The following is a 15805-nucleotide window of genomic DNA, read 5'->3' as shown; positions in this document are numbered from 1 at the left end:
TTTGGATTGAGCTGAACTGTAAATTCTTAGTCTAACAATGATGGCTGCTCACAACAATAAATTATATTGACTGTAATTCAAATAATAATTCACATTCACCATTGAGATGTAATGGTCTATGTAGGCTATTATTATACAGTACTTGAAATTTCCCTGCATTTTACTGCTCTGTCAAAACTGAATAAATCTAATTTTAATGGCTTTGATGGAGGCATAATAATAGATCCATGTGCACTTTAAATCATAATGCCTTAATTTAATTTCATTCCCTGAGGATGAGCTGGGTCAAAACATACAGTGTAATGGTCAGTGGCTTAATCTTAATCTGCATTATGTGGTTTGCAGTAGTTTGGTAAAATTGGTAAACACCCTGTATCTTTGTATGGTTGACCCTACTTATAAAGACAAGTTAAGAACATTTCGAGTAGACTGGACAGTCTAGTCTGTGGCACATACAGTATATTCAGGCAACTGATTTACTGTCATGTTCAGGATCATGTTGGGATATTGCAGTGTTTACATTGTTAAAAAAAGACAAATGAGCATGTGGTATTCATTTTCATGTCTGGTTTATTCTACAGAACTACAGAAGAGATTGTCACAGCAATCAGTGTTTAGAGAGATCCATCTAATATTTTCACTCCTCATCGGCCCCCTTCTGTCAGAAAGAAAAAAGATTTTAAAAAAAATGTTAAAGGTAAGCTGATCCAGTTCAAAATGTCTTAAACTCTACACAGCTAACTGATAGTATTTTTTTCATTAGCCACATTTGTTAAATAGCGAAATGCCTTTCATCAAGTGTAGTTGTTGAATGTAGTTGCTATTCATATTCTAAAGTCGCTAAAAAGCACAGATCTAGAGTTAACCTATTAAGTCGAGTAGGGCTGTCATAATTCCTCGATTAAATTTGAGTACTCAATTTAAAAAAATCCTCGATTGCAATTTACCCGTGTTGAGTAACCGCAAAATACTGGAAGTGGCACATTCCACAGATGAGAACTTTCACAACTTTGATGTTTTCAACTTCGATGCCTATGCTGTAAGTTTGCGTTGCTTATAACGTTCATCTGGGAATGCAATTTGCACCAGATTTATAAGGTAAGTCATTTAGAAACCTACGCCAACACAGGAGAATACAACAATATCTTTCTAAATATGCTAAATGTCCATCATGATTTCAAAATAAAATTTTAAACCCTCACTCTGAGTTTGCATGTTTTAAAGTGTCCACATATTCTTGTTCAAGAAATTACAGTGGCTATAGCATTTCTATCGTAAGGAGTGGCCCAATGTTACATATGTTGTTTGGCCAATATTAAACAAGGATTTGATCTGCTGTAAAGTATAATAATCTCCAGGCCATTGGCACCCTCTGCAGGCCTTTTTTTTTTTATAATACATAATGGACATAAGATGATTGTGAATATTATGTATATATTTTAGCAGCGTTGTTCAATAAAACCATATGATTACTTGCTTTTGATACTTTATTTAAATAAATTATTTTTGCTTCATTATTATATGTTTTTAAGTAATTTTAAAGGTTATTGTTCACCTTAGGCCTATTTTTATTACCACAAATAAAATTTCTGATTACTTAATTAATCATCAAAATAATGACTACTCAGTTACCAAAATAATCGTTGGTGTAAAATCAACCAAATGTTTTAAGTACCTTGGATCCGGTATCACGGCTCTTGGCTCTCAGCTTGTTGACCTGAGATTCAGCAATATCAGCCCTCTCTTCTGCCTCATCCAGCTCATGCTGTATCTTACGGAACTTGCCCAGATTGGAATTGGATTGTTCTTCCTAAAGATTACACAAAACAGCATTTGTGAAAATCAAAAGATACAATTACTGCAGTAGTCGAATCATATGATGGTACCAGTGGGGGAAAATACTCACCGCCACCTCAGAAGCTCTCTTGTAGGATTTGACCTTCAGCTGGAGTTTGTCCACCAGATCCTGCAAGCGACCCAGATTCTTTCGGTCTTCCTCAGTCTACGCAAAAAAAAAAATAAAAAAAATAGTATATGCAGTGTACATTTAAATACTGTAAGACAGCACTTTATGTACATAAATCAACCAGGGGCAAAATAGTTAGGAGGCAAAATTTTTCCTACCTGGTAGGTGAGCTCCTTGATGCGTCTCTCATATTTACGAATCCCCTTGATAGAGTCACTGGCCTTTCTCTGTTCTAACTCCACCTCACTTTCCAGCTCTCTCACCTATCAGATGTGTAACAATTTTAGTATAAAAATGTAAAAGTTTAGAATAAGCAGTTTACAGGAAAACACTGTATACTGGTTTCTAAAAACATCAGCAACTTACCCTGACTTCCAGTTTCTGGACCTGCTTCTTACCACCCTTCATGGCGATCTGCTCAGCTTCATCCAGACGGTGCTGGAGGTCTTTTATGGTCTGCTCCATGTTCTTCTTCATGCGCTCCATATGAGCACTTGTGTCCTGCTCCTTCTTCAGCTCCTCAGCCATCATGGCAGCATCAGTGATGGCCTTCTTGGCTTTTTCCTCAGCATTCCTGCACTCCTGCACTGCCTCCTCAACCTCAGTCTGAAGGTGAGTATTATCTCCCTCCAGCTTCTTCTTCTGATTCAGCAGGCTGGTGTTCTGAACATGGACAATATTGACATTCATGTAGTTTCTAGTTGAAATTGTGTACTAATTGAGGTTTTAATGGTTTTACTTGTGTTTGTCAAATGCTAATGTGTCATACCTGAGAATGCAGGAGCTGAACTCTCTCACTGACATCCAGCAGTTCCTGCTCAGCCAGTTTCCTTCCTCTCTCAGTCTGTTCCACCATGGATCTCAGCTCATCCAGTTCAGCCTGCAGCAGATTGTTGCGTCTCTCCACAATGGCAATGTTCTCTTTGAGATCATCATTACTACGAAGTGCGTCATCCAGCTGCAGTTGGGCATCCTGTTAAATACAAGTTTTACAATTAAAAACTATTTTGGATTTCACCTAAGCATCTTAAAATCTCAATTCATCATACTTTGAGATGTCCATGAAGACCCTTGAGTTGTTTCTGGGCTTCTGATGCCTGTCTGTTAGCCTGGCTGAGCTGAATCTCCATCTCATTGAGGTCTCCCTCCATCTTCTTCTTCAGTCTGAGAGCTTCATTCCTGCTGCGAGTCTCTGATTCCAGTGAGCTCTGCAGGGTATCCACCACTCTCTGCTGGTTCCTCTTGGCCTGCTCCATCTCTTCATCTTTCTCTGTCAGCTTACGTTCAATTTCAGCTTTGACCTGATTGAACTCCAGCTGAGCTCTAAGTATCTTGCCTTCCTCGTGTTCAAGGGAACCCTATGAAGAGTAAAATGGTTGTTTGTTATTCCTGAGACTTAAAGTTTTGTTTAGCCCTTTGTTTTGGGGTGCGAGGTGATGTCCCTTAAAATAATCTGGGATGATCAATTGCCTTAATAGCTTGATTTAAATCAGAGAGTTGTCAAAATGAATAAGAATTTTGGGGGGAAAGTTGTTCTTCTTTTACCTCAGCCTCCTCCAGAGCAGTTTGTATCTCTTGTTTCTCCTGCTCTAGTTGTTTTCGTAGTTTCTCCAGCTCATGAATACTCTTCCCAGTCTCACCAAGTTGCTCAGTGAGGTCAGAAATTTCCTCTGTGCAATAGAAATATCATGTGAGCTCACAAGTACAAGCAATTAAAGTAATGTTTGGAGTTGTAAAACCACTCTTACCTTGGAGATTCTTGTTCTCCCTCTTCATGCTCTCCAGGTGGTCCAATGACTCCTCATATGAGTTTTTCAATTTAAAGAGTTCAGTGCTCAGAGATCTGGCTTCTTTTTGGGCACTTTCCAGTTCAGTTTGGGACTCCTCATACTTCTGTTTCCACTCAGCCAGGACCTGGTTAAATTAAACAAGGCCAAATGGCCAATGAGAGCAGTGGAGTTTTGGTCAAGTGGTTTTGTAGTAAAGAATAGACCCTAAAGAACTAGACCCAATCTATATTTAAAAACCTGCTTACTGTCAATTTAAAATTGAACATTTTGATGCTATTTGGTATTTTACATGGTATTTTGTTTTGTAAATATTTGGCTATTTTTTTCAGCTAATGATAAAATGTACTTTCTCTCCTTACTTTATCAAAGTTTCTTTGCTTCTTGTCCAGAGCAGCAGCAGCAGCATTGGATCTCTCCACATCCACCATGAGATCTTCAATCTCATTCTGCAGCCTGTGCTTGGTCTTCTCCAGAGAGGAGCATTTAGCATTAACAGCTTCCACAGCTTCTTCTGCATCTTGGAGACGCTGAGTCAGTTTCTTCCTGTAATAAGCAAAATACAAAATATATCAAACATCTGAAGCATCATTCAATAAACTTAATTTGAATGTGTTTAATAGGCCAAAAAAATATAGCCGAAAATTCAGAAAAGTGTCTCATCACTAAAGACTGAACTCTTTTAACATTTAAATATTGTTTGTTTCTTACTTTGCTTCCTCCAGCTCCTCAGTCCTCTGGATGGCATCAGTTTCATACTTGGTTCTCCACTGAGCCACTTCAGAGTTTGCCTTGGACATACTACGCTGCAGCTCAGCCTTGGCTTCTTGCTCTTCCTCATATTGCTCCCTCAGCAGATCAGAATCGTGTCGAGCAGACTGAACTGCATGGGCCAGGGCATTCTTAGCCTGAAGACAAACAAAAACAAACAAATATTTGGGGCCAGTTTACTGCAATAGTGAATTTTTATGTCTTTTTAGACTTGGAAGGAGATTCTGAAAACCTTGATTTCTTCTTCTAGCTGTCTCTTGAGGTCTTCAATTTGCTGAGTGTTGGACTGCTTGCCTCTGGTCAACTGAGTCACCAGGGAGTCTTTCTCCTCAAACTGTCTGGCAAGTTCACCTAAAATTCAAAATTAAAAAATATTGCCTTTTTTCCCAATTATCATTATAGTACAGCTGGTAACATAACACAATATATATATATATATATATGTATATATATATTTTATTTTTATTTATTTTTTACCATTTTCAGTTTGCAGCTTGGCTTTTTGCATGGCGAAATCATTGATTGTGCGCTGACCTTCCTCAGCCTTGGCTCTGTACTCACTCATCTGGTCTTCCAGAGTTCTGCACATTTTCTCCAGGTTTGTCTTGAGCATAAATGATTTCATAGTTGATTGCTTTCTTTGACTGACAACACATACGTTATAGACTCTCTGCATAATTTCTCTCACTCACCTTTGCCTTTACAAGTTGATCCATGTTGGAGACCACATCGTCCAGTTCCAGTCTGAGTTCACTCTTCTCTTTCTCCAGCTTCTGCTTCACTCTCTGGAGGTTATCAATCTGCTCTCCCAGATCAGCCACACTGTCTGCATGTTTCTTCCTCAGTGTAGCTGCAGTGGCCTCATGTTGCAGAGTGGCCTCTTCAAGGTCTCTGCGCACTTTCTGGAACTCAGCTTCACGTTTCTTGTTCATCTCAATCTGAGAAGCAGTGGCTCCACCAGCCTCCTCCAACCTCTCACTGATCTCCTCCAGTTCTCTGGACAGATCAGCTCTCTGTTTCTCAACTTTAGCACGAGCAGCTCTCTCAGCCTCCAGCTCTTCCTCAAGCTCTTCAATTCTGGCCTAGTAATGTGAATCCATTCAAAATTAAGGTTAAAATTCAAAAACTATTCAAGTGTTTATCTTATTAAGATATATAAAGTTTACCTGCAACTCTTTCATTTTTTTCTGGAGTTGGGACTCTAAAGCTTGTGCATCTTCAATCTTGCTATTGAGCTGGCTTATTTCAAAGTCTTTCCTGCCATTAGATAATCAAACAGCATTAACTAACAATGAACAATACATTTGTTACAGTATTTATTAAACTTTGTTAACATTAATTAATGAAAATAAAACTTTTTTGTTCGCTTGCTTCAGATCAGGCTCATTTAATAATATTAACAGTATTAATAATATAACATTTTTAATAATGTTTTAGTGATTATATAAATGATTACAAGTATTTTTTCATTATTAGTTCATGTTAAATAATGTAGTTAACTAAAGTCAAATGTAACCTTATTGTAAAGCAGTGGTCTCAAACTCAATTCCTGGAGGGCCACAGATCTGCACAGTTTAGGTCCAACCAGCTCCAACTCACACCTGCTTGGAAGTTTCTAGTAATCCTGAAGACCTTGATTAGCTGGTGTGTTTGATTAGGGTTGCATCAAAACTGTGAGGAACAAGAGCTGTGGCCCTCCAGGAATTGAGTTTGAGACCACTGTTGTAAAGTGTACCAAATATCTTTTAATATTAACATTTTGTTTTATTTTGTAAATTATGAAATATATTACTTCTTTAGCCGCTCATCTGTCTGCTGCTTTTCATTTTCCAAATCCATCACATTCTCTTGAGTCAACTTCAAATCACCCTCAAGCTTTCTTTTAGCTCTCTCAAGATCCATGCGAATTTTCTTTTCTTGTTCCAGAGAACCTTCAAGCTAAATTTCATCCAAAAAATATAAAAATTAATTATGCAATTACATATAAAAGCGTCTAATTTTATTTCTAGTCTTATGTTTTCAGGCTCTTACATCATCCACTTGTTGCTCCAGCTTGGCTTTGGCTTTGGTGAGTGTGTTGACTTTGTCTTCCTCACTCTGGAGGTCATCCAGCGTTTGCTGATGGGCCTCCTGAAGAGCTTTCTTCTCCTTGGTCAGCTTAGCGATGATCTCATCCAAAGCTGCCATCTCTTCTGTCAGGTTTTTAACCTGTAGAAATGTGTCATTATATGAATGGACACTTAACACACCATTCTTGCATCACTAACAGGTTCAGTGTTTAAAACTGACCTTGTTCTCAGTGGCATGTTTCTCTTTCTCCACTTTGGCCAGAGTGAGCTCAAGATCATCAATGTCCTTCTTGAGTTCAGAACATTCATCCTCCAGCTTTCGTTTCTTTGCAGTCAGCTCAGCATTCATTTCATCTTCATCCTCCAGTCTTTCAGTCAGCTCTTTGACTTTGGCCTCAAACTGGATCTTGCTCTTGATCAGACCCTCACATCTCTCCTCAGCATCTATAAGATTATCTTGCTCCTATCAACATGAAACAAAAAAGAAAAAAAAAAGAAAACTAGTTTTGTTTTCTGACTTGTGAAAATGTGAAAAGTGCAGAGTTGTATGTGAACTTACAGACTGCATTGAAAGCTGCAGGTCATTCTTCTCTTGGAGAAGGGAAACCATCTTTTCCTCAAGCTCCTTTCTGCGGGCTTCAGATTTAGCATAAGCCTCCTTCAACTTGATGAATTCCTCCTTCATATTGGCCATTTCTTTCTCAGATTCTGCACTTTTCAGCAGAGGCTTGATCTTGAAGTAGAGCTTCATCCAGGGCCAATTCTTGACCCCCATGAAGGCGCGTACATTCCACTGGATCACCAACAAAGCATCTCTGTAAATATTAAATAAGAAATTTAAGTTAAATTATAAAATGTAACTTAGAGAATATGTTAGAGACTGAAGAGCTAAAATCTAACCTTCTTTCCACAATTTTCTGGAACTCATCTCTTGATAGAAAACCACGAGACATGGACTGAATTCCAGTTATAATAAGTGCAAGACGGTCATCTCGCATCTCTTCAAGACCACCCAGAAGACCAGCCTTAAAAAAGACCTGAAAATAGTAAAGAATTTTCAGTCAAAAAGGATGACAATAGAAAAGTGGCTTTGGAAAAAGTTTATGTTAATATAAAAATACCTTAGTATGTCCTAACTTGTACTGTTCGTGATCGATGTCCAGAGAGCCCAGAAGTTTTTCTGCACCCTTCTTGTTATCAATGAACTGTCCCTCAGGTATAGCAGCAGGATTTAGGATGCGGTATCTACCAAACCCCCCCCCAAAAAAACAATTACTTTTATATGTCTATTATATTTCTATTTCTAGAAAATGCTAAAATTTGCAAACAGAGTTGAAATTAAGCAACTTGCAATTTGGTTTCATACTAACCGTTGTTTAAAATCTCCATACAGGATCCTGTTGGGGAATCCCTTTCTGCAGATCCTGATGCCCTCCAGCACACCGTTACAGCGCAGCTGGTGCATGACCAGAGGATTCTCCATCGCTCCAGGAGTCTTGGTCTCATTGGGAATGAGGCAGCGCACAAAGTGAGGGTGAGTTGACCTCAAGTTGGTCATCAGCTTGTTCAAGTTCTCCTGTTGGTAGACCATAGAGGATTTAGAATTAAACCTTGGAAGACGACATTGTGTTATATTATTTCATACCCTATGAAGGGCTGACACCGTCTGGAAGGAAGAACCCTTCTTTTTGGCACCTTTGGCAGCCTTACCGCCAGAATCTGCAGCTGTGAAATTATTTTTGTTACTATTAAACAACAAAAGTAGTGCTTATTTTTTTTTCATGTCACACTTCAATGTGTACTTACCATCATCAGTAGCGAAATTAGCAAACAGAATAGACAACACCTTAAGAGTTGACTTCTGAAAATACCCTACAACCGTCTCATTGAGAGGGTCCTTGTTCTTCACCAGCCAGTTTGAAATATTGTAGTCAACAGTGCCAGCATAGTGAACCAGGGCAAAATGGGCCTCTGGTTTACCCTTGACAATCCTGGGCTTCTGGAAGTTTGGATTTTTCCCCAAATGGTTGTCATAAAGCTTAGCTTTAAATGTTGCATCACTAGCTTTGGGGAACATGCACTCCTCTTCAAGGATGGACATGATACCCATGGGCTACAATGAATTGTAGATTGTGACAGTCAATATATCGGTTTGCCATAAAAGTTAATAATGAAAAGTAGGATTTTTTCCCTCACAGTATAATCATCAACTTGATATTCACTCACCTTCTCAATAAGCTCAATACAAGCCGCCAAGTCCATGCCAAAGTCAATAAACACCCACTCAATGCCCTCCTTCTTGTATTCCTCTTGCTCCAGCACAAACATGTGGTGGTTGAAGAACTGCTGCAACTTCTCATTAGTAAAGTTGATGCACAGCTGCTCAAAGGTGTTGGACTGCAGATGGAATATATTGTATAATCACAACGGTGCTTATCCAACTGCTTGTTGGATTTGTTAATGAATAGCAATAATTAGTTGATTTCAGCTTACTTCAAAGATCTCAAATCCAGCAATGTCCAGCACACCAATGAAGTACTGGCGAGGCTGTTTGGTGGCCAGGGATTGGTTGATTCTTACAACCATCCAGAGGAACATCTTCTCGTACACTGACTTTGCCAGAGCACCAATAGAGTAGTACACCTGATGAAGAAAAGATTGAATTTTGCAGAATTTGACACATTGCAAACTAGAAAGCAATTTTTCAGAGACATGAACAATTTTGTTTGTATGTCTTGGAAAGTGAAATTATGATGCTGAAAACTCTAATGCCTATTAGATTATTATTTTCATTCATTACCTGCTGGACATTCTGTCCCTTGGTGACCCACTCATTTCCTACTTTGACTCTTGGGTGGCACAAACCCTTGATTAAGTCAGCTGAATTTAGGCCCATCAGATATGAGATTTTGTCAGCATCTACATGGTAAAAAAGAATATAGAGCTTTATATTCAACATGTCTTAAGCCCTATTCGGACGGGACTAGTTTCACAGGGGGACGTTAGAGAAATTTCTGTTTCACAGACGTACTTTGAGATTTTAATCCCGTCCGAATCTGCCATGTCTGTCTTTTTCTCACACGACCTCTGTAAAAATTCCACAGCAAATTACCTACTGTTTTTCGTCAAACTCAGCGGTCCTCAGAGAAATCTAATCCCGTCCGAATGCGAATGTCTGTGATTTCCGAAAATGTTTTTTCCAAAACGCTTTTTCTTGTGTGTTTTGGTCAACGTGAACTACCGTACAATCTCTCGCTATCGCGCCGATATTCAAGTTGGATGTAGATGTGTTTGGTACACTGCGAAGAAATAAAAAAAAATAAATCAACAAGAAGAGCCAAATCACGTAAACTGTTAAGACTGGCTACTGTAATATCAGTGTCAGGTAAGATTAATTTCATTTCTGCACTTAATTACATAACGTGTAAATTATATAAATTAAAACCTTTTATTCCAGTGGGTTTATTATAAGAACCCAGTTCTATTAAATCATGATGATAAATGTATGTTTAGTTTTTTCACACTACAATTTTTATAAAATGTTTACAAAACACTAAATGTGTTAGGACGTTTTACTTTATATTTCAAAGTGCATTCTGAACACGTGATCTTCTGAAATGCCCACATGTAAAACACTCCTACCTCGGTAATAAACACGGAGATGTTAGTCCCGTCCGAATCCGTACATAAAATCACAGACGTAGGTTGATAAGAATTGTTACTCAAACGTCGTTTGGAAAACTAGTCCCGTCCGAATAGGGCTTTAGACTTTTTCCCTTTATGAAGCTGAGATTTCAAGTTATACTGACCCTCAGTCCCATCAGCCTCGGCCTGTTCCTCTCTTTGTTTCTGTTTGAACTTCAGGTTGCCGAAGTGCATGACGGAACCAGTCAGCTTGTAGATGCTGTTCTGCTCTTCTTGGGTGAAGCCCAACACATCAAATGCTTCCTACAGCAAATGTACAGAGCATGTTAAATTTCATGGCAAATGTTTCATATTCTACTTTTTTGCAAGTACATTAAAAGTCTTTCTTTATAAGGATTAGACTGGCCAAGAGAATCAGTTATTATATTGAAGTCTTTCTATACCTGTATGACTTAATTTCTTCTGTGGAATACGAAAGGAGAGTGTGTTCACCTGTTCTTTTCCCCACACAATCACAGGGCTTCAGAAAAACAAGATGCGTGGACCTTTTATGGTGCTTTTTCATACTTATTGAGAGCCCATGATCTTTATATGCTTTAATTATATGGAAACCAGCAAAGAAATGATCAATTCATGTTCCACAGCAGAAACGCAGGTATACAGGTTGTCAAAGTGCTAATGATGTCTAAATTGCAAATGCTGGGTGGACTGTTTCTTAAGGTATTTCATAAACTTGTATTGTATATTGCCTATGTTTTAACAAACACCCACGTCAGTGGCTACCAGCTCGTCACCATCATCAATAGAAGCCACTTGTGTCTCTCCTTGGGAGATGAAGGCGTAGTCATAGGGGTTGTTGGTGATGAGCAGCATTTCTAAGGAGAAATGAGAACATAGATCAGAAAAGACTCTTCTAATTAGAGATGGCAGTGTTAATAGATATAATGGGTAATTTTACCCAGCAGTTCTGGTCTTCTCTGGGACAGAATCTGATAGAAGATGTGATAGTCTCTCTCAGCCTTGAGCTGAAAAGTGACACGAGACTTCTCCAGCAGATCTACATGAATTAATAAATAGATGAACATTAATACAGTTAGACATTTCATCAATGTGTGATTTATTGGAATGATGTTCGGTAGAAAAGTACTTACAAGTTTCAATATCAGCAGAAGCTAACTTTCCACTGTGGCCAAAATGGATACGAATAAATTTACCCTTTAAATAAAGCAATACATAATACAATCCATAATATGCTCATATAAAATATCATGGAAACCAGTATAGATTAGCAAAACCAATGTAAACACCACTTACAAATCTGGAGGAGTTGTCATTTCTGATGGTCTTGGCATTACCAAAAGCCTCCAGAGCAGGATTACACTGGATGATTTGATCCTCCAGAGTTCCCTGAGAATATTGTAATAATAAGTGTGTAAAATGCTTGATGTACCTACTTTTCAGTTAACAGCCATGCATATTTTTAGACATTATGTAGTCTTATAATAATAATAATAATCCATACAGAATCTAAGTCACAGTAGAAAAATAATTGGGAAAACAAAAATGTTGTTGTTTGTTTATGTGTAAATGCATTGCAATATTATACAAGTAAGGGAGTATCAAATTATGACAATTTGTGACTCCAATATTTAATATATGAAGACATCATTAATTTGGTAAAAAAATAAAAATGTACGTTTTGCTATATAGAAGGTATATTCATTCATCCATAATGAGCCATTTTTTTGGGAAATTATGCACCTTTTTCTCCTGTGATGGGTCCTTCTTGCCGGTCGTTGCTGCTGCAATACTCGCAAAGTACTGGATCACTTTTTTAGTGTTCACAGTCTTTCCGGCACCGGATTCTCCACTTAGAATAAAAATTAAAGTTAATTAAAAGGCTGATAAAATGCAGCATAAAAAAATATTGGTGAAAGAAGCAGTATTTTGACATGTCATAATATGTATTACGTACGTGATCAAGACAGACTGGTTTTCTCTATCTGTGAGAAAATAAAATATAAGAATCTTATCATTTGAAATTGCATTAGAAATCTCCAAAAAAATTACAAATTAGAAGAAAAAATTACAAGTAAAATCATCACCTGACAACATGTACTGGTAGGCATTGTCAGAGATGGAAAAGATGTGTGGAGGGGCCTCATTTCGTTTCTTTCCTCTGTAGGCATTGACGACTTCCTGGTTGTACACTGGCAAAAACTTGTAGGGATTCACAGTGACACAGAAGAGCCCAGAGTAGGTCTGTAAGAGAATCACAGAAGGATTAGATCTGCTCATGCAAGATGAAGAGAATGTGTGAGTGTTTTAAGACTCGACTGACGTAGATCATCCAGGCTGCGTAACGCTCTTTGAGGTTAAACAGCACAGCGGGCTCGTGCAGGAAGGTGAACATCACCATGTCCTCAATTTTATCGAACTTTGGTGGGTTCTGAGGGTGAACATCAACTTCCTTCACAGTTACTGTCTGTGGGAACACACAAAAATGTTTTGACAGTCATACTGTATTTCTGTCTACAATCTAACACAGTGCAGAGATCAGATCTTACCTTCCCGAATTCAGTGTCAGCAGTGACTTTGCCACCGTCTCTACTGGTGATGGAGGCTTTGACATATTCAACCTCAGGGTCGGGCACAAAGCACTCTTTCTTCATGTCAAAGGGGCGAGTTTGGGCCTCCAGACGCTCCTTGTCTGACTTTCGTAAGAACGGAGCAGCTGCCCCGAACTCTGACATCACATCCGCCATTGTTCAGTCAGACTGAGGCAAAGATGACAAAATTCTCAGCACTTGTTCACAATTTAAAAATCTATTGTAAAAATAATAAATTAAATATAATTATTTAGAAATATAAAAATATAAAATGATTTATTGGGCTTTCAACAGAAATGATTGCATTCAAAAAGAAAATGTTGCATAAATACACACACACGTATACACGTGTTGACCCAATGTTTATGCCTTACCAGATGAAATCAAAACCCAAGAAAGTCAAAGTCCTTTCAAAAAAAAAAAAGAAAAGAAACATCATTAATGAGAAGTCATCTTATTCTATTGTTCAGTCCTCATGAACAATTTAATCTAAATTTTGTGTCCTCTTACCTTTAGATGGCACAATGATGTGAGCTTGCAATATTGTGCTCTAAGGTATCTCTTTATATAGAGGCACAATGACTGTGACGTTGACACAAATCTGTATTTGGTTCGGGTCACTTGTGTGTGCAGCTCTTTTTGGGTGCCTGAAAAAAATCTTTGTGTGAGTAGTTTAGCATCTGATGTGTGGAAAGATCAGAAAGGATCTAAATCACAATGGTGCTATTTTTGTCCCATATGTATATCTTCTTTTTTAAAGATATCAGATCTTGGCTAAAGTTTTTTATATTGAATTTACACCTTCACTTTCATATTTTCTAGTTAGTTTCATATGCCAAATTCACAACATGTCTGTTTTTTTGTTTGTTTTTTTAATGTACGTAATGTATTAGAGGTGGAGATAAATAAAATTGCTCAATTGACAGATTCCAGCAAAATGTGCTATGATGCTTTTCTAGAAATGTATGTCACTGGGAATTTCACAGGTTTATCTTTGTGCTCAAGGATCAAGACAAGGTAACAATGCCTCACGAGCAAGACGACTGTCATGGAACAATAAAATTGTCTGTAGACAGCTGTAATGGTAACAATGAATGTCTGCACTTGCGACCTTTTGTTCTCGCTTAATGCAGAGACAGCTGCAACTCTTGCTTGTTCTTGTTTGTTGCTATGACCTTTCTTGACTTCCCAATGCTATATCCATCATTTGTGTTTTACAGGATCATTTTCAGTCATGAAATGATCTGAAACAGCTTCATTCATGTTCATCCATGTTCACCCCATTCTTTCTTCAAAAAGATATTCCAGCTTTACAGAGATTCCCAAAACAGATTCTGTAAGATACAAAATGTAATTTGTATGTTTACAGAAGTTAATATTTTCTGAATACAGTACAGCTTTGTTACTGTTTCTGTGCACAGTGGAGAGCAGGTCAAACTAACCATCTTAGCCCCGATCTGTTTCTTAAAAGTGTTAATGTATTGTCAGCTCTTCAGCGTTGATTTGTTTGGGAGCCATGTGAGCCATCACTCAAGACCTTTTGTGAGGTTTCTGGCCTGCCTTGACCTCTTGTCCCTCAGTTATTCTGCACCTTCTCAACATGCACCTTACTTAGTCTTAGCACTTGGGCAATCTATTCTAGGTCCCTCATCCTTTACAGAGCCTCATTCTCAGCTGTCTATTGACCCTTGTTTATCAGATCTCAGAAGCAAGAATGGAAGAAATGGGGACAACCTTATGTCTAATAAAGTTTGTAATCTGAGCTTCCTTTTGTCACTGGGTGCTTTAGAATGGTCTTGCATTTGTTGGGTTAAATAGGAATCCATTGTGTCTCTACTTCCTGTCTTCTGCTTCAGACCATGCTGCTAGTTTTGCTACTAACAAGTTGATTTAAAAGCTGGAGTAGGTGTAATTATTATTTTTTTATCCGTACCACTTTATTTGTTGATAAAGTTGATCTTTAAAAATGCTAAACATTTATTAACAATGTAATCTTTAGTAAATTTCAAAATGAATATGCATGTTGAGATGCCTAAATTCACTCGTAACGTTTACAACTTTTTTTTGTTTCATATTTAACTCTTTTTTATGTATAATTTTATTTATAACAGTTTTTATATAAACATAAAACAGATGAAAATCTCAATGTATACATAAATATACTATACACACAAAAAAAGGAAACAAACAAAAGAGAACCATCTCCACCAACCATTTATGAAAACTGGGCGGTAAAGTGGACTTCCACTCTATCAAAATCACCCTTTTAGTTACCACCATACCAAACGTAAGAGACAATTGCTGAGAATGTGTTAATGCTAGTGTAGGGTCAGAACACCCAAGCAAAGCTAATTCAAAGTCTGGACTGATATTTTCTCCAAAAACATTTGAATACCCCTGAAAAATATTCTTCCAAAACTCAGAAATCTCAGGGCAAAACCAAAAAGTATGAGCATGCGTGCCATCTGAGCTCTTACATCTGTCACATAATGGGCAAACTGAAGTGTAAATTTTATTGAGTTTAGTTTTGGTATAGTGTAACCCAGCGGTTCCCAAACTTTTTTTCCTGCGCACCCCCTTCTATGTCCCAACCGGGTTGGCGCACCCCCAATCCCCACTTCAAAAAAAAAAAAAAAAAAAACGCAACAAAGCTTTGTTTTATCGCCATATAAAGACTCATGTTTAATCATGCGCAAATAACCAGAACACGCATGACAATAACAACATCAACAAAGTTTCAATATTATGTAACAAAGCTACGCACAAGCTTCCACTTTTAAGAGGACGAGTGACAGACACAGGCTCAGTAACAGAAAGCACGGTTATTTTCAGCCGCGTAAAAGAAACATTGCAGCAGCTAGAACTTCACTGCACAACATGCACTGAGGCTTCGGGCAATCTGTATCCAGGCCCGGCGCCACGAGGGGGCAAAAGGGGGCACTGCCCCCTCAGTTTCAA

The 15805-nt window shown here is 38.0% G+C and overlaps 1 protein-coding gene and 1 long non-coding RNA gene across 4 annotated transcripts in view; one reads left to right on the top strand and one right to left on the bottom strand.

Annotated features, from left to right (window-relative positions):
• Positions 1 to 552: 552 nt before the first annotated feature.
• On the bottom strand, positions 553 to 13390 carry LOC125258290 (myosin-7-like). The gene is made up of 39 exons (XM_048175189.1): positions 13358 to 13390; positions 13222 to 13254; positions 12806 to 13015; positions 12580 to 12723; positions 12344 to 12500; positions 12214 to 12241; positions 12000 to 12108; positions 11553 to 11645; positions 11390 to 11453; positions 11197 to 11295; positions 11010 to 11113; positions 10403 to 10541; positions 9394 to 9512; positions 9087 to 9236; positions 8820 to 8990; positions 8400 to 8706; positions 8239 to 8318; positions 7964 to 8169; positions 7715 to 7838; positions 7494 to 7630; positions 7153 to 7408; positions 6814 to 7056; positions 6556 to 6732; positions 6317 to 6462; positions 5691 to 5781; positions 5217 to 5606; positions 5002 to 5128; positions 4757 to 4875; positions 4465 to 4661; positions 4116 to 4299; positions 3715 to 3880; positions 3512 to 3636; positions 3016 to 3324; positions 2736 to 2939; positions 2333 to 2629; positions 2125 to 2229; positions 1907 to 2002; positions 1676 to 1810; positions 553 to 658 (listed from the first exon to the last, which is right to left on the bottom strand). Exons 3-39 carry the CDS (start codon positions 13001 to 13003, stop codon positions 638 to 640), a joined length of 5817 nt encoding a protein of 1938 aa, XP_048031146.1. The 5' UTR covers positions 13004 to 13015; positions 13222 to 13254; positions 13358 to 13390; the 3' UTR covers positions 553 to 637.
• The window catches only part of LOC125258293, a 48044-nt gene continuing 40230 nt past the window's right edge, over positions 7992 to 15805 (top strand). For all 3 annotated transcript variants that reach the window (XR_007182579.1, XR_007182578.1, XR_007182577.1), the window contains exon 1: positions 7992 to 8127. This is a non-coding gene — a long non-coding RNA (uncharacterized LOC125258293). The remainder of the gene's footprint in view (positions 8128 to 15805) is intronic.

The sequence above is a fragment of the Megalobrama amblycephala genome, linkage group LG22 (genome assembly GCF_018812025.1).
Source record: "Megalobrama amblycephala isolate DHTTF-2021 linkage group LG22, ASM1881202v1, whole genome shotgun sequence".
Lineage (NCBI taxonomy): Eukaryota > Metazoa > Chordata > Actinopteri > Cypriniformes > Xenocyprididae > Megalobrama > Megalobrama amblycephala.
The sequence above is the reverse complement of the archived record's forward strand: the minus strand, read 5'-3'. Positions and strand labels throughout refer to the sequence as shown.